We start from the raw sequence: 20941 nt of genomic DNA, 5'->3' as shown, positions 1-20941 counted from the left end.
AATAGAGGTCGTGGCTACGCAACCTGCTTGTCTGGGGCAAGCGGGGCTGTCAGCCCAGTCCACCCACTTCCAACAGTGACAACTGCAGTAATCAGAAAAGTAGCGAGCTCAAAGACAGGCAGCTCTGGTCAGAGAGGGGAGAGACCTATGTATGTGTGTCAAATGAGGACAGTATATATGTCAAAACACCATCATGAGTACAACCAGCTTTACTAAACATTAAAAACCCACCGGGGAGAGGTGGAGAGGGGAAGCAAGTGAGGCAGCAAAGTGGAAAAGCATGTTTTTGCTATTCCCAGAGCTCAGGCAATGCCCCAGTTGTTGTCATTTTTACCCTACCCTGTGCCCAACACGAGTAAGCTGGTGAGGGCTGGTGCTGGGTTCAGCCGGGCTGAGCAGTCAGTGGGATGCACCAGCTCTGCGGGGTAAGAAATCGGCTCCTGCCCCGGGAGGATGCAGGTGAGAGGACCTCACCCCACAGCCAGCCTGCCGGCTGCCAGGCAGCCCCCCCGGCTGCCTGAATCAAAGAGGAGGAGGAAGGGGAGACTAGCTCCAGCTCAGTGCTCAGCTCCTGCTTTTTGGGGGCTGCTTCATGTGCCAGGCGATCTGGTCCGCTGGGAGACAGGCCAGAGGAGCTGGGGGCCTGCAAAGCAGTACTGCAAATTGGCTCCCCCCTTCTTGGCGTTTCCCTCCCACGCAGGGCTGCTTTGGTTGTCCCGTGTCCACCTTTGTCCCGTGGTGCATTGAAAAGTCCATCCTCCTCTTCACCTTCAGCTCCTCCTTCCTGCAGCCTCTCCTGACCCTGCAAACAGCTAGGCTCTCCCCTTGCAGCTGGTGTTTCCTAGTCCCCTCACTGTGAATCACTCCCCAAGCTCTGCACCAAAATTATCCATGAGGTAATTTAACTAAAAATGAAACATACCCTGTACAGCTCAGACCCTACCTCGGGCCATGCTGAGCAGTGCCCGAGCTCCACACTGGTGCTGGTTGTAGCCAGTCCTGCCTGGGTAATTCAGAGCAGCTTTTTGAATGAGGCTCTTAGTTTTTTTGCAACCAGTGAGCCCTCACCAGCAATGAGCTGCTGGGTTGCTTGCACAGATCACGAGGCCTGATCACCCTATGGCTTCACCCCCCAGCTCTGCACAGCCACCCAAATGGACCAAAGCATCTCCTCTCACTGCCGCAGGAGAGCAGGGGGACTCCTCAGCTTTAGCCTGCAGCAAGCGTGCAATGGCTGGGAGGCCAGAGATGATGTTGGTCAGCGAGTTCCTGGAGGGGGTTACAGACCCTGCTCCACCAAACCATTGCACAAAGTGGTGGAACTGGCAGCTTCTTGCAGCCCGAGGCTCTGGAAAGTGAGAGGAACAGCAGGCAGCCTTCTTCCCTGAGTGATCCTGGCAATTGCATTGAGTTTCCAGGAAATATAAATAATCACCCGGCCATCTGGAACCGGCCCTGGGCTGGTCAGCAAAAGGTCCCTCCCAGGCTCTGCCCTATTTCCGCAGTGCGAGTGCATGAAGTATCAAGGAGGTGGCACGTGGGAGAGTCCCCACTGGGCTGCAGAGCAGGGAGCTTGAGGCTTGCTCCCACCTCAGACCAGGGACCATCTTCACTTGACCCTGGAAGAAGCACCTGCCCGGGTGCTCAGCCCCTTCCTAGGGCACCAACTGGCCTTCAAGGTGCTGAAGGACAGGCAAGAACAGACCCCTCTCACTCCATCATACTTCACTTTTCTTCATTTTATTCTTTTATTTGTACAGCTATATTTTACAGAACGCATTAATGCAGTTTAGACACAGCCCAAACCCTGTCTCCCGAGATTGTTTATAACACAAGCATGTAAAATAAGACAAAAAAAACCCCAAAACCAAAAAAATAAAAAGAAACATTCCCCGATAGAGAATTCCACCAAAACTTCTTTCGCAACATCAGGCTGTACCTTGAAGAAACTGAGCTCAATATAGTCCATACATTGAAAACTTCCATTGAAAAGAAAGGCACCGTGCGAAACCACATGTTACATATATACAGACTGAGAACTAGAACAAAAAAAATTACACTTTATTATTATTTTAAATTCCTTCTGCAGCTTTGTTGGTTTAATACACACTTTTTTGTAAATTGTAAACCTTCACTTGCAAAAAAATACAAATACACTGATGCATTTAGACAAAATATTTTCTTACTTGTACAGATGCAATACTTTAAAATATCTCCTTAAGTGCTCTATCATAATAAAGATTCTCAGAGTGGCTTCTGCCTGCAGAGTCCAACTGAGCCTTTAATGCATTTTATATATTTTTAATATAGCTTTTTTAAAGGTCTATATATATTTATTTTATATATATATTTATATATTTATATCTATATATATTTACAACTCTGCCATAGATTCCTTCACCTTTGGTTAAAAAAGTTAAAGCCCTCTCTTTAATAGCATACTTTCTTTTTAAAAGAACACACATTTTGCATACAAAAGAAAAAATCTGTTCCCATAAATCAACATTACATTCCTCATCTTCAAACGGCAAAGGCTGTGAAGGTTAGACTCCAGAGTTTATCAACACTCCACTGCACAGACATTTAAAATGACTATTTTTATTTTTTTATGTTTTATATACAGTAAGATCTGAATAATTTTATTTTTCTTTTTGTTTCACATAACTGGGAAAAATAAAACCCGTGTATTTGTAATTTTTTTTTTTAGGTTTCTAATGTTTTTCCACCTATCTGTACTATGGGTTTAGAGGCACTCCATCATGTGATGAATTTTTCTTTTTTTTTTTTTTCTTTTTTCTCTTTTTTTCCCCCCTCCTTTTTCTTTTAAAGTGTTGCAAGTATCCTTTGGACAGCTTCTCCCCTCTCCCGCCCCAAGGTGACCTCCTCCTGGGAAATCCTCTGCCTTCAGCAGGCCTTGGGGAGCTCCGGAGGCACCTCGCTCGCGGAGATACGGTACTGCACCTTGGTGTTGGTGATGGCCCCGTGCTTCTGCCGGAGGTGAAGCCGCAGCTGGCTTTTGTGGCGGAAATGCAGGTTGCACTTCTCACACTGTGGGGCGAGAGGCAAAGGCAGAGGGGGTGAAACACCATGGCAGGGGGCACATCCTTCCCTTCAGGGTGGGGGTCCTGCAGCAAATACCTGTCCTCTGCCCACTACCCCAGGATGCTGCGCCCATTGTATCAGTAGATGAGGGAAAAGTGGGAACGTGGTGGGAGAAGCAGCACCTGGGGGCACCCCATCCCAGGCTTTCAGCAGCACATTCCAGTTTATGGGATGCACAAAGGCTGAGGTCCCTTAGGAGAGGACCCTGGCTCCAATGGACATAGCACCAAGCTCCTTATCTAGATGCTCAAACCAGCTAAAGGGCTATTTTGGGAGCGGCTTTTGACCCCTGCCAAGCTGGATGGCTCCAGGGGGATGTTTGGATGAGAAGCTGTGCTCCAATTCCCTCTCTAGCAGACAGGGAAAGCCAGAAAACCCTCAGCAAGGAGCTGGGAGCCCCCAGGGCTGCAAGCAAGGCAGGGTAGGCTTCTTGCTGGGCACAGGTACCACTGACATGGAGAACCCCAGGCCAGGCTTTCTGCTCCTTTCTCCCATCCCTGCACACAGCGGGTGGCTGTAATTTAAGCCACAGCTATTTGGAGAAGTGTGACCTTCTTCCACATAGGGTGGAAGAAAAGAAGAGCAGCTAAGACGCACCCAGCCTGGGTTGCACGTCAGTGTTTCCAACGCAGCCGCTCATGACAAAATACATCAGCATCGGCTGATGCATGAGAGGGGGACCGGACACAAGGAGCAGGGATGTGACCTTGGTGTGGGGCATCACGAGGCTGGTGACAGGCACTGGGGTGCTGCAACCAGCCCATGAAAATGCCCCAGCGCCCTCCCAGCCGCCAGGTTTGGCAGCCTCTTCTTCCAGCCCTGGCTGAGAGCTCCCACCAAAAAAACCCCAAAAACCAACCAAACAAAAAAACCCCAAAAATCCCAGGGTCACTCACATGATACGGTTTCTCTCCTGTGTGGATTCGAAGGTGACTTTTGAGGGTCTGCAGGTGCCGGAAGCGTGTGCCACAGATCTCGCAGGGGTACGGCTTCTCACCAGTGTGAATGAGCACATGAGCACGGAGGTGGGCCACCTAGAGAGAGCAGCTCTGGGTGAGGACAGCCCCAGGGATGAGGGCATCCCACCGGGGCCAAGGACATCCCAGCAGGAGTGGGGTTCTGTCCAGATGTCTTTTTTTGTCTACTGGGTTATAGCTGGGAGTCAGGCCCACATGTGTCTGAGGTCTGATACCTCCAACCCTTCACAGCAAATTGAGGAGAGGAGCTTAAACCAGCCATCAGGCTTTCTACTAAGCCAAACTGGCCCACACAGACCTTAAGGCCCCTATTTACCCACACCACCACAGCAACAGCTGCCCAAGGCAGTGAGCGTGGCCCATCAGCCTCCTCCCTGCCATGAGGCATCACCAGTCTTGAGCAGGAGGTCCGGCCATGTCCCACCTCCCCAGGCACTGCAGGTCCCAGAGGCCACATGCACCTGGACAAATCTGGCCCCGCAGGTCTCGCACTTGTAGGGTTTCTCTCCGGAGTGGATGCGCGTGTGGGTTTTCAGGTTGGCCGGCCGGTTGAACTGTGCCCCACAGATGTTGCAGCGGTACGGCTTTTCTCCTGCAGAGCCCAAAAGAAAGGGAGAAGGGTTAGGTACAGGTGTGCTCAGCCCCCATGATCCGTTACATATACATATACATATATATATATATATGGCACTCCCCAAAGCTAAGTCTTCAGGTGCCAGACCCCATGGCATGGAGCACTAGCCCTGACTCCTGTCCCTTTTGGAGGTGGCTGCGGACATTGGTCAGGGCAGTTCAGGGTGTCCCCAAGAGCAGGGTGAGCTCAGGAGGGCCCTGGGCACTGTGGGTACCTTTGTCTTTCTTGGGTTGGGAGAGGCAGCCTTCAGGGCAAGAGAGAAATTTGGACATCTCTGCCAGTGAGGATTAACAGCAGCAGTCCTCCTGGTCCCAGGACAGCAGCTGGCACCTGCATCTCCCTAGAGCCGTCAGTGGGCCATGCAGGGCCACACAGGTGCCTTCAGGCTCCTCACGGTTCCCAGCATGTCCTGCCTCAGCCATTTGTCACCTCTTTAGAGGAGTAGAAAGAGCTGATAGAGCGGAAAGCTCTTTTTGGAAGACACTCAGTTTTTGGAGGTCTCCTGGAAAACACCCAGTAACCCAGCTCCCAGGTCAGCTACAATCACTGCTGCTGCTGGCTCCCGGTGATGTGGGGAGCTGCATAAAGGTTTCAACTAGTTTCTTCAGGCTTGTTGAAGATGGGCTCAATGGGGAGTGAGAAGCAGCCATACACCTTTCCCTTCTTGCCTTTTTCTTTTGTTTCCAGGCTTTGACCACATGCACCCTTGAACCCTGCCCTGGCACTTGTGTCATCTCGTTCACCTGTGCAGCCTTCCTGGAGCTCAGCTGAGAATGCAGGGAATTCATGTCTAATTCAGTGCAGCAGCACTGAGCTGTCAGCCCAGACTTCCCTTCCCCAGCTAGCGAACTGGCTGTTAACATGTTAAGCATCAATAAAAGCACGAAAAAAAAGTCCCTAGGTTTGTCAGCAAATGGCTAAACCCTTAATATCCCCTTCCTTTCTCAGCTTTCATTGTGCTGATTCAGAGTCCATCCATTCACAGATTTTCCCATCAGCAGAGTTTCTGCCAGGCTAGATATGATCTGGATTTCTAGGATGCAGGGGAAAAAATATCCCAGACTTCTCCCTAAATGTTCTGGTTATTTTTTTAAGTTTTCTTTTTTTTTTTTTTTTAAATCTATGACAAGGTAACCCGGAGGCCATGCACCTACTCCCAGCTGTGCATTTTTCAAGATGCCTTTAGAAACAGTGATGCCCAGCACCTGACAGCAAAGGAGCTTGAGCTCCATCCCTGCTGTGAGGCCAGGCAGCATCTCTTGCCATTCCCAGGTTTGGTGCTCTGCCCAAGGGCTCCCTGGCAGTGCCAAGAAAAGCACCTTGCTCTTCCCACCAGGGACAGCTTGTGTCACAGAACAGGGGATGCTACACCTGCAACAAAGCCAGCCACAAATGCTCACATGCCCAGCAACCCACAGCCTCCCCAGTAAGCTGTCCCGGTGGCCAACACTGTACCTGTGTGGACGGTTTTGTGGCTAGCAAGGTTGCCCTTGTAGCGGAAGGAGGCCTGGCAGCGGTCACACTTGTAGGGCTTGTCACTGTGGACTTGCAGAGAGTGTCTTTTGAGAGAGGCTTCCTCAGAGAACCGGCAGTCACACTCATTGCAGAAGAAGGCTCCATTCTCTGGCAGGGCAGAGAAGAGAGCAATGAGATGGGCAGTGCATGGGCCAGCTCCCCGATAGGCCATGGGATGGGTCTGGGATGGTGGAGAGGGGCAGCCAGAGCAAGTGGTGGAACAACAAGCTGAGTGCAGGTATTCATGGTCAGAGCTCCTGACCTTCACCTTCTTGTGCACACAGCAACAACATGCATGATTTGAGAGTGCAGTCACCATGAGCCATCCCTCCTTCAGTGCAACACAAGCTGCTTCCAACAAGCCAGCATCTCGTCCGGACATCTTTCAGAGAGGTCCATAAAAGCACCCAAGTTATCAGGCATCCTCCGAAAAATGGATGCTCTGCTCTGGAGCACCTCCAGAACCTTTAGAGGTCTCAAACCTTTACATGTACAGATGTCTTCCCTGACCATGGGAAGACCATCATCATCTGAAGCGCAAGGTAGGTCCCCCCAGTAGGAGGGTGTGTAACTCTTAAACACTGTATGCAGCTTTGAGCATCACCAGTGGGGTTCCCTCTGTGGATCTCTGCCCATACCACAGGTGACAATTCTGCATTCCCTCTCCCTGAGCTACAGGCAGATGGGTGCACAGATACTTGTCTCTGGGCTTGTAGAGTTTTGCAACAAGATTGCAAGCCTCATTATCTGCATTTCTCCAGATGTGTGCACTGGGCTCCCTGATAATGAAGATACCATGACGGATGCATGAGACACACCATCTTGCCTAATCCCCATTAGGGTCATTACATCTGCCAAGCTTGTTCTCCTGTGGTTCTGGTGGGGTGGGGTGCACTTTGTTTCCTGTCTTCAGCTGCCAAGTTTGCAGCCGGTGACTACCTCCCTGCACAAGGTATCTGGATGGTGCTGAGGAAGGGGAGGAAGGAAGCAATTCCCATGTGCGTGTGTCCCTCACATGCATGCACACAGCTGGTTAGCCAGTTAAGAGGGGACTGTAAAGCACCCTGGGATCCACCAGCATCAGGGACAAGTCTGAATTCCCGCTTGGACACTGGGTGGATGGGTGCCCAGACTGCAAAGCCCTCTTGCCTGCTATTTGAAAAAGGTGACCAGGGATGCAAGACTCACCGCAGCTGGAGTCAGAGTATTCAGACTGGGTTTCCCCCATCTCCTCTCCAAAGTTTGAGCCAGGGGTATGAAGGCACATCTCAGCATGTTGTGGGGACTGGCAGCCACAGGAGCTGCACTTCGACGAATGCATGTACAGCGGGGACTGCCCTTCGCTGCTCCGGGGGGACCCATCCCGGGACCTGTGGAAGGACAGCAACGCACACAGCCGTGAGAAGGCTCTTGCTGTGCTTGAGCTACTGAGCCCTTGGTTGCACCCTTCCAGACACGAGGGACAGCCATGTTTTATGGGGACACTTTTGTGGTGAGATGCACAGCATAGCCCTGATCAACAATAGGTCCCTGAGCCTCAATCCTTCAGGTGCCCATTCACCAAACAACCTCAAAGTTCTCTAGAAACATCCAGGTCCAGAGGCCAGCGTACTGTTCTCCGGTAGTTTGGCTGTTCCAGCGCTTACAGCCAAACAAAAGCCTGAAGCACAGGGAATCTGGTGAAAACCAGGGAGGGCAAATCCAGGCTCCAGAAACCTTCCAGAGCTGCCAAAGTGAGCCAGGGATTCCTGACTCAATGTTCCCAATTCCATTGCCAGTCCAGGCTGGAACCGCTACGGTGGGGACATCTGGCACCCAGTTGATGTCACTGGCAGTGCTCCACCAAATGCACAGGCTTCCATCTGCTCACGGCTGGAATCCCCAGCCCAACGCTACAGGTATTTCACACACTTCCAAACCCTCAGCAACAATGCAGGGAGTCCCGTCTCTCGGCGGGATGGGGGCGGGGGGTAGGGGGGTGCAGATCTTCTTACCTGTTAACGATATTGTTGAGCCTGCTGGCTTGTGGGATAGTAGAGTCTTCTCCATTCACGCTTATCTTGGTGGGGGATTGCACGTTGAGATGCTCCGGCTCCATGGACTGCTGGCAAGTGGACATGGGCACGTAGGTGCGAGGAGAGAGGGTTCCCATCTCATTCTGGTCAGCACTGTCTTGCTTGGTGTTCTGATTGAGAGAGTTGAGGACGATGAACTTGTACTTCTTCCAGTTGCAGGCTTTGGGGTCTGTGGGGCTCTTGGTGAAGAGGGAGCTGGAGTTCTGACTGATGCGGGCATTCTTGCTGCTGCTGGACTCGGTTGGTGAGTTGGGCTGACAGTCTGACTTCTGGGGGCTCTGGGGGCTGATGAGTCCCTTGCGGTCCAGGGGGGTGTTGGTAGGCTCAAAGTGCTGGCTGATCTCATCCTCTGAAGAGGTCCGCTCCTCCTCTTTGGCCACTTTGTCACAAGAGAAATAGGGATTGTTCCGGATCGAAGGGACAACAGGTTTGGGGCCAGAGGCTACGCTGTAGTGCATGTCGCTCCTGGCTTCTTCAGCAGCACCTTCTTTCGGAGCGTAGATGGTAGCATGGCACATGTTGGCCGAGATGTCGGTAATGGTTCTCATGTACTCGGTGGGGATTGTCCTGGAGCTGTCGCATGGCAGGATCCGCTCCTTGGGGAAGGAACCTGCCCTTGAGAGTTCAGAGAGAGGCATCCTCATCTCCCGCAACTCATCATCCACAAGGAAGCTATTTAGAGGGAGAGGGCTGTATCCATGGTAAGAAATGGGGGATCCAGACAAACTATTGATCAAACCGGGTGCAAAGGCCCTCCCATTGCAGAGGGACCCATTTTGGAGAGGCATGCCATTCTCCGAGACATCTCTGCTCCGATAAGCCATCACCTCTGGGTGGCTCAGCATCCGTCCAGCCAAAAACTCTTCCCTTGGGGTCTTCACAGCAGACACCATCTCCGCTTCACTGGAACCAGGCAAAAAGGAGGGAGATGCAGTCATTTTCAGCCCATAAGGATACATTTGCAGATACTTCGTCAGTTCTGCCCTCTCACCCCCCAAACACACCATCCCAGGCTCTCCAAAGTTCACTCACGGTGCTTACCTAGACTTGACAAACCTTCGGCAGGTATCAACCACATGCTCCATCTGCAGGTACAGTGCTGTGGCCATCACGGCCATGATATTGTTCTCCCTCAAGTTCAGGCGGGATGTATACATGAAATCCAGGAGGATGCAAAACCCCTCAGGGTTAATTTCAGGGTCCAGGTTGATGACATTCAAGTTGCACTTGAGCTGGTCAGTGAAGATGCTGTAGAAGAGGCCACTGCAGAGAGGAGACAGGAGAGAAGACAAGTGTTATGACAATTCAGAGGAAAAAAAGGAGAATTTGTCCAAAATCCCTTAGCGCAGAGGGGTTTGTGAATGGGAAGGGAGGAGGAGGCAATTAGAAAATTCCCGGAGCTTCCCCCTTATTATCAAGCTTGGTTTTGCAGCTTAGTAAGCGTCTTCTGCACTGCACTTTTCCCAACTGGAACAGCCTGCTTTTAGATGTCACCTGCTCAACAACTCCCCATTGCCTCCATTTAGAAATTCCCCTTCTTTTTTTTGTTGTTCTTACCACCACCCACCACCCCCTTCCCACTCTGATTCATGTCTTTCAGAAGCCTCTTGGTGCATCCACGCTTACTCTGTAACCGGGGCCTGGGGGGAGGGGGGGGCGGCGGGGAGAAAAAATGGAAATGTTGGCAAAACATTTTTCATATAGTCAAACCTCGGCTTTTTCAAATTTGTATATCTTGTCAGCAGGAGACTCTGGAAAGCATCTGCTGTAATTCAACTGGGCAATGGTGGGATGCTAATTAGTGTTCTCTAGGAAGCAATTCCAGCAATCCTAGGAGCTGGAAAGGGATTTTAGACCCCACCGTGTTTCGGAAAAAGAGCAACAAAGGTGGGTGCAGCCAGCAGCCTGGGAGCCAGGGAGGAATAGCTCTAAAAATAGCAGTGGCCAGGGACGCCGTGGTCACAGAGGGCTCACTCACCCTGGTGAGCACCCAGCCCTCCCTCCCCTGCCCTGTCCTGCCCCTGTGCAGCATTTGTGCTCTGCCTTCAGGGTGTGCCTCATGACTGCTATGCTCCTGTTTGTCTCTGTGGGCCGTGCGTGGGCAACGTGGGCATGCAAGGAGGAGAAAGGCATGGGCATGCAAGGAGAGAGGTGTGGGCACCGCACTGAAGGCAAAAGTTCTCAGCTCTAATCCTATTACAGTTGCAAATTTCTTGGCAGCCCCTTTCAGTTCTGCTTCTCTTTCTGTCTCCCTGTCTGTAAACCTCAGGAGCCTCCCTGGGGCTGCAGCAGCATTCTGGTGGCCAAAGGCAGAGGGAGCAGGGAAGGGAGGCAGGGACAGGACCCTGCTCTCACCTGCAGGCCATCAGGACTGTTTTGTGGGCTCTGAACTGCTCCCGGTTCACAATGATGACAACATCGGTCAGGATATCCCGGCTCCTAAGGCGGTTGAGATTGAGGAGGACATCGCTCGCATGGCGGGTGAACTGGATGCAGCTATCTGCTGGCGAGGCCATCTTGAGTCTGCTCAAAACAGAAGGAGGAGGAGAATGGGAATGGGAGCTGCTGCCCTGGGACGTGCTCAGATGGCCAGCTGCCACTGGTAGAGACAGCACCAACTCCTTGGTGCCCAGGCAAACCGCCCTGCACCACACCAAGCGCCTGCCAGGCTGCTCAGTGAGGCGTCTTGGCTGACGGTGAGACCTGGCGTGTCTCAGTCCCACGTAACAAGCTGGCGGGCAAAGGCAACCAGACCCTCCTGAAGATTAGCTAACAGGCTCCTCTTTCTCCCTGCCTCACCCACGGTGGCTCCGCCCCAGCCCACTCCTCCCACCACCGCTTGGGTTCATCTCCATGAAGCTCCACACACAGCTTCCTAAGCCTTCTGATCTTCTTCAGGAGCCATCCCCTCACCCGCCGGCTGGCTGGCTGTAAATCCAGCCACGGGAATCAGAACAAGCCTTAAGGTCCCAACTGAGGCTGAAGGATTTCAACACCTGGAAAATCCATCCCTCAGTGGAGCACCAACCTTCACCCACCAGCAAAATACCTTCCTGCTCCCGAGCGGTGGCCACTCTGGAGAAGACCTGTCCACAGTTTCCCAATAAATCGGTGGTGGCAATGAGGAGCAGAACTCATCTAACCTGCTGGGCTGCTACCCACACCACAGCCCAGTCTCTCCCCATGCGCAAGGCTTGGGTTAGTCGAAGAACATGAAGCCTTCCCCCAACACAACACCCGCTGACCCATCTCAGAGGTGTCCTCCCAACTAGCACCCAGGAGAGCCCACATCTCCCTGTGTCTGAAGTTTAGGCTGGAATGTGCATCCTCACTGTGAAATTCCTCCACAATCCACCCCCTCCCACAACCCTGACTCCTCCTTTTTCCCCAGCAGCATATGAACGTACGGTATTTTCTACAGAGCAGCTGCTCTCCTGAAAACAAATTCCAGCTGGGTCTAATGAAATATTTCATTCAATGTGGTAAAGGGAAGGGAGGGCTAGGAGGAAAAGCACAAAATTTAAATTTACATACCCAATGCCTCAATTCACAGTCCAAAAGTTTCTTTCAAACCTACAAATAAAGCACAAGAAAACAATCGCCACATTAGCTGGTAATTATGAATTGGCTGTGGCAGGACACAAGCCTGCTGTTTCACTCAAGTATCAGCTGGATAAAAGCTAAAGATAACAAACCTTCTACTCTCCAGTAAGGTTAACATTTGTTTCTTCCGGTACAGTACGTTCTTATCACAACCACAGGCTTTGAGAATCCAATCATAGCTTCTTCCACACCCTCTAGCCCAAACCATGGGCGGATGCCAAGGAGATTTTCATTTCCATGACTCAGGAACTTAAAGGCAGGTGGGGAAGGGAAGTCAAGCGAGAATTTTCTCACCACTTCTTTTGGAGGTAACTCTTCCCCTGCCAAGACTGAATTCCCGGCTGGTGCCACATTCAAGACCAATGCCATTATTCCCAGCACCTTGTTAACAGGTATGACTGACAGAAACATCTGCTGCTACTCTGCTCAGAAACCTGGAAAGAGCCTGAATCCAGTCCTCCAAAACAGTTACTGCCCTTCTATGAATATCTGTGCGCTCCAGGCACCGGTGAAAACGCCCTGGGACGGGACCGCTGAACAGACTCGGGAGGATATGGGCGTCAAGCACCAAAGTGACTTGGCTAGGATTGCATAGGAAGCCAGCGCGGAGACGGATGAAGACCCAGAACAAATGCCTTCCTCTGCCTGCTGTAAAAGCCTTCCCCTAAACCACAAGCTTTGTCTCCGTCTGCTGGCTTCACAGGCAACACTGCTGGGGCAGCATGGCAAGGAAACCCAGGAGTTAACTGCCTTCCAGAACTCACACCATTACTCCCTAATTTACCTAAAACCAACAAAGACAACTGGCCCAGAACCAACGCAGGAAGAAGGTTCCCAGGCAGCTGCCCCAGCAGGGAGAAGTACAATAAATAAGTGAACCCACAAACCCCAAGACCATCATCACATTATTATGAGGATGTCCCCTAAAAACTGGATGGAGTCAGTAAGACTGCCAGAGCTTGTAAAGCCCATTCAGCCCCCTTGAGGACAAGTGTCCCCTTCCCTCTCAGATGCTCGGATCTGGAGCCCAAGTTCCCCTCACACTCCCAGAGACACTGGGGTGGGATGAAGAGTGACGTTTAAGGCAAGGTATCACACACAAAACTCAGAAGGATGTCTTACAGCCCCTCCAGCCATCAAATGCAAATCTTCAGAGCCACTCTGAGCCTGGCTAGCTTAAAACTTTACGCACATACAAAAAGTGACTCATTTCCCAAATACTGCAGACTCTGACCTTTCTGTACGCACTTTCTGCCAGCTATCATCAATCGCCCAGCACACATCCGTGCGTCCAGATGAGCAAATATATGCATTTGGGGCAGCTGGGTGGCATCCCCACCTCGGCTGTGCCAGCAGACGCGCTGCACCGCGCTCCCGGGGCCTCACCCCGGTGTCACAGACACGGGGAGGTGACCCATCCATAAACCAACAAAGTTACAAACTGTGAGATGAACTCTGCGCCCATGAGCATCACGTGAGAAGCTGCTGCTGTCGCCAAATTCCCTTACTCACAGTGAGGCTGCAGCGCTGCCTGGGGAGACATCCAGCTCCTCTCCCACAGCTGGACCCCAGCACAGCACCCACCCCCCCCACCCCCCATCCCACTCCAAAATCACCCCTCCCCAGGCTGTGCTGCTGCAAAGCCCACAGCCCCAGAGCCCAGCAGGTGTATCCCCAACAGCTCCCAGCTGCAGGATGTGGGCATGCAAAAGGGAAAGGGACCTTCCTTCCCCTCACTCTGCAGAGCCAGGTTAACCCTGCCCTTCCCAGCCTCTGCACAGCACCAGCTCTGCACCCCAACATGGGAGGATGCTCTGACCAGAGAAGCAGACAACAAGGAGCAGAAACCAGCGATGGGGAGCAGAAAAGACCACCACAGCCGAGCATGGTCTTCACCATGCACACCCCCCTCCAAAGCCCATGAGGCTCCCCCAGGCTCAGCTGGGGCCAGAGCATCACCCCAAGCCCCTGTTCCCACCCACCGCGCCCCAGTTTTCCTGCCCAGTACCTCACTGGTGTGAGCTCTCCAGCAGCACTCAGGGCTGCGCACCAGGGCTTGCTGTGCCCAGAGATGAAGGTCTGGGTCAGACGCAGGGCACATTTCGGGGGTGGCCATACGGGACCGCCACTGCTGCTGCCTTCCAGGAAGGCAATGGGTCTGCCCCAGCGGTTCAGGGAATGGCCCTTCCCCGCCGGCACCTCCCCGAGAAAACCCATTCCTGGAAGGGAGCCCAGGGCTGGCTCTGCCTTCCCTGCAGCCGGCTCAGCAAGCACGGGGAGAGCGCACCTGCATGTGGGGACCCCCTCGCAGCTCCACCCCATGCAAAGGGAGGACCCCCACGGCTCCCCCACCGAAGGGCAGAGGGGAGAACCAGGGACTTGCCCACCCCCACCCTCCCAAATACATCTCTGCCACGCACAGGGAAACCCTGCCATCCATCCACTCCCCCATTTATAGGGAATCCCTTCTCATCCATCCTCCTCCCACTCTATGCACAGGGAGAACTCCTTGCTTCCCTGCCCCTCCATGCATGGGGGATACCCTGTGGTCTCTGCCCCCACCCATCCACAAATGCATAGTTTTGGGGAAGGCATCGATGACTCCCCCTCCCTGGGATCACTCCCCCTCCCTGTGCCCCCCTCTCCTACCCCTCCAGAGCCCGCAGCGCCGACTCCCTCACATCACCCTGGAGGGTTGGCTGGGTACAGTCTCCCTTCCCCACAGCCTCATCCCACACAGTGCTCTGAAACTGCCCGCCCAGGGGAAGCTCCATCCTCCCCTCCCTTTCCTCCCCACTCCCAGCACCCTGCAGGGTCCCAGCCCCACAGGAACATCCCATCTGCTGCCATGGCACACTGCCAGCTGCCTCCACCTTGCCAAGGGATGCCTGGTTTCTCCTGAACAGCGACCAGAGGGGACAACCAAGAAAATGGGGTGGTGTTGGGGTGGTGTTGGGGTGTCCCCCCCCCCCCCCCCCAGCACAGTCATTGGTGCTACAAGCCATGGTGAAGAGGATGCTTTTGACTGGGGGTGTGCAAGCACCCAGCTCAGCTTTCCCGATGTCATGCAATCAGGGGGCACTAAGCGTCCTTTAGCTGTCACAGCAGAGTTTTATTAATTTAGTAGCTTCTGGTTGGTGTCTAGGCCAAAACGTGGCTGGGTTAATAATAACCCCAGAAGAGACCAAGACAAGTCCTAGCGCACAGTGTCAGCACAGATCAAAAGCAGCATCGCTAGTGCAAGCCCTGTCGTATTTTCTGTCGTACCCTTCCGTGAGCGGACTGCACTCGTTCTATCGAGCGGTCTCTGCTAACTTTCAGTCTGATCCAATTTCCTGCCAGCAAACAAATGTTTCTAGGAAATGCAATACATTATCTGGACGGGTTTATTATCAGCATTTGGAACCAGGAAAACTGCATATTTTCTCAAGCGCTGCAGGGAACTTTATAGTTTGTACTTCAAAAGAGGGTTTAAAAGGATTGCCCTTGAAAGCTGGCCCGGCTCAAGTCTCCACATTATTTTGGTCTTTGCAGAAGAAAACGCAGAGGCGGGGGGGGAAGCACACTGAAACCGCCTCCAATGTTTTCCACTAAAGAGGACTCCCCTGACTGCGAGGCAGAGGCAGTGTGCGCCCTTGGGAAGAGAGGAGTCAAGCCTTCTTCAGCATTTCAAACGACGCCAAGCAATTTGGCACATTAATCTTTTAAGGGAAGGCAGGAACCGCATCCCAGCTGAAGTCAAGGGAGCTACTCCAGAGAACAAGGGACAGACACCGTACCCTGCCAACACCGAGCCCTGCACCGAGCTGCCAGCCCAACGGCAGGGGTACAGCTGGAGCTGGATGTCCCCAGCAGCTGAGCCAGGTCCCGAGTCCAGCCGGGCCAGGAGGAGGTGCCCAGTCATACCCACCCCACACCGGGGTGGCACATCACCAGCCGGCACCGACCCTCCCCTCCCTGTCTCTGTCCTCCTGGGGCTGAGGGTGGCACAGCTCCTTCTGGAAGTAAGGAACCACTTAGGCATCCCACCTGGATGGGACGAGACACACAGGCAGCTTGGGGTCCCTTGGCCAGGAGAAAGACAGCCCCTCAGCCCTACATTTAGCCAAACAGATTTAAGGAGACCCATTTCAGAGAGTACTACAGGACACGTTCTTCAGGACTCACTGTCCTGCAGTGTGCTTGTCCCAAGCTGTCCCCTCTGTAAACCAGGGTCCCATGTCCCTCGTGGGTACCTTCCATGTAGTCCCTAGGCAGCGCACTGACCAGGAGAAAGAGCGGGAGTAAAACAATATAGACCAAAATTTTCTCCCCTCTCCCAATGCCCTTAGTTCTCCCTGTGTTTCAGCTGTGAAGCTCTACTGAGATTACTGGAGTTTTAAAAACAGTCCTGAAGAATACACACTTGCTCTAATTTAGGGGTGTGTGTCTTTTGGCTGCCAGCATCCTGCAGCAATGAGAGCACACAAGATCTAGCATGGATTAAAAAAAAAAAATTAAAAAAGGAAAAAAAAAGCAGGGAGGACTACATTTGCAGTCTAAATTTGCAGTCTGAAGTAGTTTACTGGTCAGATGCTGACTTTTGGATACTCATCTAACCAAACTGCAAACTGTGAACTCCTGAGGTTTGCCAATGCCTGCTGTAAACATGGAAACCAAGTGTCACTTTTTGCCAAACAGAAGAATGGTTTAAAAATAGATCTAGAAAAGAATACAGGCACTCAGCATACAGGGCTCCCGTTTATAGACTCCCATGCTACTATAAAATGGAACAGGAGGTTATGAGCACGCAGGCAATTTTTAACCAAATTTAGATTTTACAAACTTCTCAGAAACCTGCAAACAACATTTCAGGCTCCAGCTGAATCAGTAAGAGCTCTCTGTGCAGAGTTCGCAGCCCAAATATTACAGCACATGGACTAAAACAGGCATGAAATGGTTCTTCAACCTCAGTGCCATAAATATGTGAATACCATACGCAAGCTGCACGCTGAGAAATGCACCTACGGGTTAGAGCCTCATTTTACTCCCCTATAGACTTTGTAACAAGATTTGATTTTCTTTTTAATGGAGTATTAATATAAAATGAGAGGACACCCACCCCTGCTCCTACAACACAGGACTTTCTCACAAAGTGTTACCATCTGTATTTGTAATGCGTTTTTGAGGACAACATCACTGTTTATTAAAAAAAGAAAAACACCATTCCTACAAATTAGTATTAAGTTGTTGCCATCTGGGGCTGAAAGCTGTCCCCCCCCCCAAAAAAAAAAGAAAAAACAAAAGAAAAAAGCATAGCTTTACAATACATCCTAAATTAGGCAGAAATTCAAGGGCAGATTAACACCACAACTTGGAAAGATTTTCACATGTGATTTCATGACCAGACCCGGAGAGAACTCCATATGGAAATGTCAGTGACTTTAGTAAGTGCTCGGTTGTTTCCAATTAGACTCCTTAAGCAAGTTCAGTGGCATCCAGAGTTTCCTCTGCCACCTTCCTCCTAGCTGGCAAGCAGTTTTGGTGTTGGCTTTTGGGTTTTTTTTTTTTCTCCCCCCCCCCCCCTTTTTTGTTTTAATGAGCAGTTAATAAATACGTCCCTACTCTCCCGAGGTTCTGGGCTCCGCCAGCCCCTGCCCTGGCCGGGCGGAGGGAGCAGACGTGACACTAGATGGCACCAGTCAGCTTTGCTGCAGGAGCGAATTTTCCCCTTGGAAAATAAAACACCCCAACCAAACCTGGAAAACATATAATTTTGTCGATGTAATTCTGTTTCTTTTAAAACGCGTCTGAGCAACATTACTTTTACGAGCTTTTCCAGCCTTGTTTTGAAAAACTTAATGTTTCTGCTAGGTTTATTTTTGTCTCATCAGACAGCAGGCTGAAGTCCTCCCAGCGCTGCAAACAGGGATGTCTAAAAAGTATTATAAAGACTTTTGACGGATTTTTTTTTTTTTTGGGGGGTGTGATTTGTAAGAATCACTTCTCGTTCCGACTTCTTCCTTTGCAATAATAACTAACCAGTTAACCTCCACTTCCTCTCCCAATATTGACTCAGACAGTCAGAACTGAGGGGGATTGAAAATTGGAATTGAAATGCATCCCCAGAGATCTTTGATCTGTTTTGCCAGTCAAAATTGAACGTTTGGAGATGAAGTCTTTTCTTACTGGAACAATGTAATAATCCATTCTTCTGGAAAATTGCTAGACATCCTTTGAATATTTTAATGGCTTGGTGACTTGTTTCATGGAGCAAAAAATGTCGTCTCTAAGTTTTAAACCTGGGATCCTCTCGTTAGGAGAAAAGAACAGAACATCAGGTTCTGCCTCTCCATGTCTATATAAAGAGAGGTTTCCCCTAAAATATTTTTAAAGCAATTTTTGAACTGTAACCCAAGGGCTGCAGGAGGAAGCCTGTATTTGCTCTTAAAGCACTTATCCTTTAAACCTTTGAAAGAATACAGCAAATAATAATTTGTAGCGCATTTAAAAGCTCAGGAGAGGAATCAATAAGCATCCTCAGATCGAACAAGGGCCTGAGCCCATACCCGGCCCTGCTGACACTTCTGCTGGCACAGGTAGGAATGTGGCCCCAGACAAACGTCAGACCAATGCAGCGCTTCTTTGCTGAGCCTCACCCGCCCGGCCCCAGCCTCCCTTCGCACTGATCCTGCGCCTACTGAAGTCAGTGGAAAAAACTAACCAGGGCCGGGTTTGTTTTTATTGTTTTTGACTCATGATTTTAAGCCCGGATTTGCTTCTTCCCTGGAAATGCAACAGGGGGGTCAAAGGCAGCTTTTTAGGCACATCTGAGAGGCCGCTGCAGATTTTTCTAAACAAACGCCTTGCTTTCTCTTTCCCTCCTTCCCAAGAGGCGATTTCATAACATTTCATACAGTGACTTTGCAAACTAAAGGCGGGGGGGCAGGATGGCGAGGCGGAGGGCCGGGGGGGGGGGGGGGAGGGGGCGGCCGGGAGAGGTCGCTGCCGCCCGACCACTAAAGTTTTCATAACAAAGTTGGGCTTTTTCAGTTTTGTTTTGCCTTTTTTTTTTTTTCAGGGGGGGTTTAAAACAAATAATATAGCTACACACACAAAACCACACACCTAAGTAAAAGGGGGAAAAAAAAAAAAAAAAAAAGAAGCCTTGTCCCCTTTCCCTACCCGGTTTTACTTTCCCGGGGAGAGGGGTGGGCCGGGGGGCGCGGTGCGCGGGGGTTGCGCGGCCGGCCGCGCCGCTCGCTCCAGGAATAGCGTGTGGCCGGGGGCCAGCCCCGCGGCTGCCGGCGGCAGATTTACGAGCGCCTGTCGCCGCGCCAAGTCCGCCGCGGTAGTAAACACAGGGGAAGGGCTGCGCTGGGGGCACCGGGCGGCTCCCCCGCGCCGCGCCCGGCACCCCGTCCCCTGCCCGGCTGCGCCCCGCTTCCCCCGCCGGCCGCCCTCCTCCCGGCGCAGGGTCCCTGCTCCTCCCGGCGCAGGTTGCGATTATTATTATTTTGAGCCCTGCGCGTAACACTCGGAGTTGCTCCGCACACTTTCTTCCCCCTTCGCGGGCTTCGCCTGGCGTTTTATTTTCCAGCCGGCGAAAGGCGGTCGCTGCCGCCCCGGCACACCCCGTCGAGGCGAGCGCGGCTCCCCCCTGCCCCGGGCTCCGCGGGGCTCGGGGGCCGGCAGCCGGCGCCGGCCGAGCCTCCCCGCGGGCTCCCCCCTTCCCCGGGCAGAGAAATGCCGCAAGTCTTCTCCATCACCGCCCGCTCTTAGCCCGGGGCTTGACAGACCGCGGCGCAGCCCCGCCACAGGTTGCAAAACGCACCACCAGCCGTTTCGCAGTTGCATCGGAGACGGAATAACGATAATGATTATATATTAAAATAATAATGAAAATGCGGGGGGGGGGGGGGGTAATGATGCGGAAAGGCCGGAGCGGCGGTGCCCGGTGCCGCCGAGCCCCCGCGCTGCCGCCAGCCCTGCTCCGCGGCGGCTTTGTGCGCTGGCGGCACGACAACAGCGACATAAGACGCACACAGAAAAAAAAATAAAAGGGAGGAAGGAGAGGGGGGGAGAAAAAAAAAAAAAAAAAAAAGGAGGGGGGTTAATAACACACCCCGACCGAGGGATCCAGCCATTGGGAGCCGACCCCGAGTCACGCAAAACGCCACCAGCCCGGCGGCCGCGCTCGCCGCCGTCCTGCGCCCGCGGGGCGGCTGCAGGTGCAGAGCGGAGCCGCCGCCGTCCTCCCCGTCCCCACCCGGCCGTCACGCGTGCGGGAAAGCCAATAATCCCAGATAACCGATAATCCCCGGGAGAGGACGGCGAGGGGAGACACCTCCCCCCCTCGCCGCCGCCGCCTCCCCTTATACACGGTCCCAGCGTTAAGACATGCAGGCACCCCTATTTTTCTCGCCTGACAGCGGGCAAGGAAAGAGGCGGTGTGCGTGTGTGTGTCTGTAGAATTAAATAAATGAAGCGGGGGAGGGGGGGAATAGGAGAGAATAAAAAAAAATATAATAAAGGGCTGCCGGGGCACCTGCAGCGGGAAAGGGGGGGAAGGAAAGAGGGGGGGAAAAAATGGGTAGAAATATATAGAGGCGGCTCCGCGCCAGGCGTCGGAGCGGGGCAGGGAGGGAAAGAGGAGGGAAAAAAAAAATGGAGAGAAAAAAAAAAAAAAAAAAAAAAAAAAAAGAGAGAGAGAGCGAGCAAGAGAGAATTAAAGGGTAAAATCGGCCGCGGCAATAGAAGCAGCAATCACCTGGTCTCCGGGCTTTCCTAGAAACTCCTTGCATCACCACTTCTAAGAACCCCAGTTCTAAGAATCAACAGAGCCCAATTCTCGGAATTTGAGCTGCAGACTCTACCATTGCGCCGAGCATGGGGAGGGCCGCGGACCTCCCCCTGCCGCTCCGCCGCCGCCGCCGCCGCCCTCCCGGGCCGCGGGCCCCCCCCGCGCCGCCCCCTGTGGGGGCGGCGCGGGGGGGGGGCGCGCTGCCCGGGAGGGCGACGGCGGCGGCGGGGGTCCCATCGAGTCGCCCTCCCTC

General features: G+C 52.6%; 1 protein-coding gene across 4 annotated transcripts; it reads right to left on the bottom strand.

Moving 5' to 3' along the window:
• Positions 1 to 1721: 1721 nt before the first annotated feature.
• BCL6 (BCL6 transcription repressor) lies at positions 1722 to 20769 on the bottom strand. 4 transcript variants are annotated; one of them, XM_055817316.1, is made up of 10 exons: positions 20656 to 20769; positions 11838 to 11876; positions 10659 to 10826; positions 9345 to 9566; positions 8223 to 9206; positions 7417 to 7598; positions 6169 to 6336; positions 4541 to 4671; positions 3999 to 4136; positions 1722 to 3048 (listed from the first exon to the last, which is right to left on the bottom strand). In XM_055817316.1, exons 3-10 carry the CDS (start codon positions 10817 to 10819, stop codon positions 2905 to 2907), a joined length of 2130 nt encoding a protein of 709 aa, XP_055673291.1. In that variant the 5' UTR covers positions 10820 to 10826; positions 11838 to 11876; positions 20656 to 20769; the 3' UTR covers positions 1722 to 2904. The 4 variants fall into 4 exon arrangements, with proteins under 4 accessions (XP_055673291.1, XP_055673292.1, XP_013154849.1 ...); XM_055817317.1 differs by lacking the exon at positions 20656 to 20769 and adding an exon at positions 14556 to 14609; XM_013299395.3 differs by lacking the exon at positions 20656 to 20769 and adding an exon at positions 13915 to 14178.
• Positions 20770 to 20941: the final 172 nt, after the last annotated feature.

The sequence above is a fragment of the Falco peregrinus genome, chromosome 12, assembly GCF_023634155.1.
Source record: "Falco peregrinus isolate bFalPer1 chromosome 12, bFalPer1.pri, whole genome shotgun sequence".
NCBI classification, from domain to species: Eukaryota; Metazoa; Chordata; class Aves; order Falconiformes; family Falconidae; genus Falco; species Falco peregrinus.
Note: the sequence above shows the minus strand (reverse complement) of the source record. Positions and strands in the feature narration are given on the sequence as shown.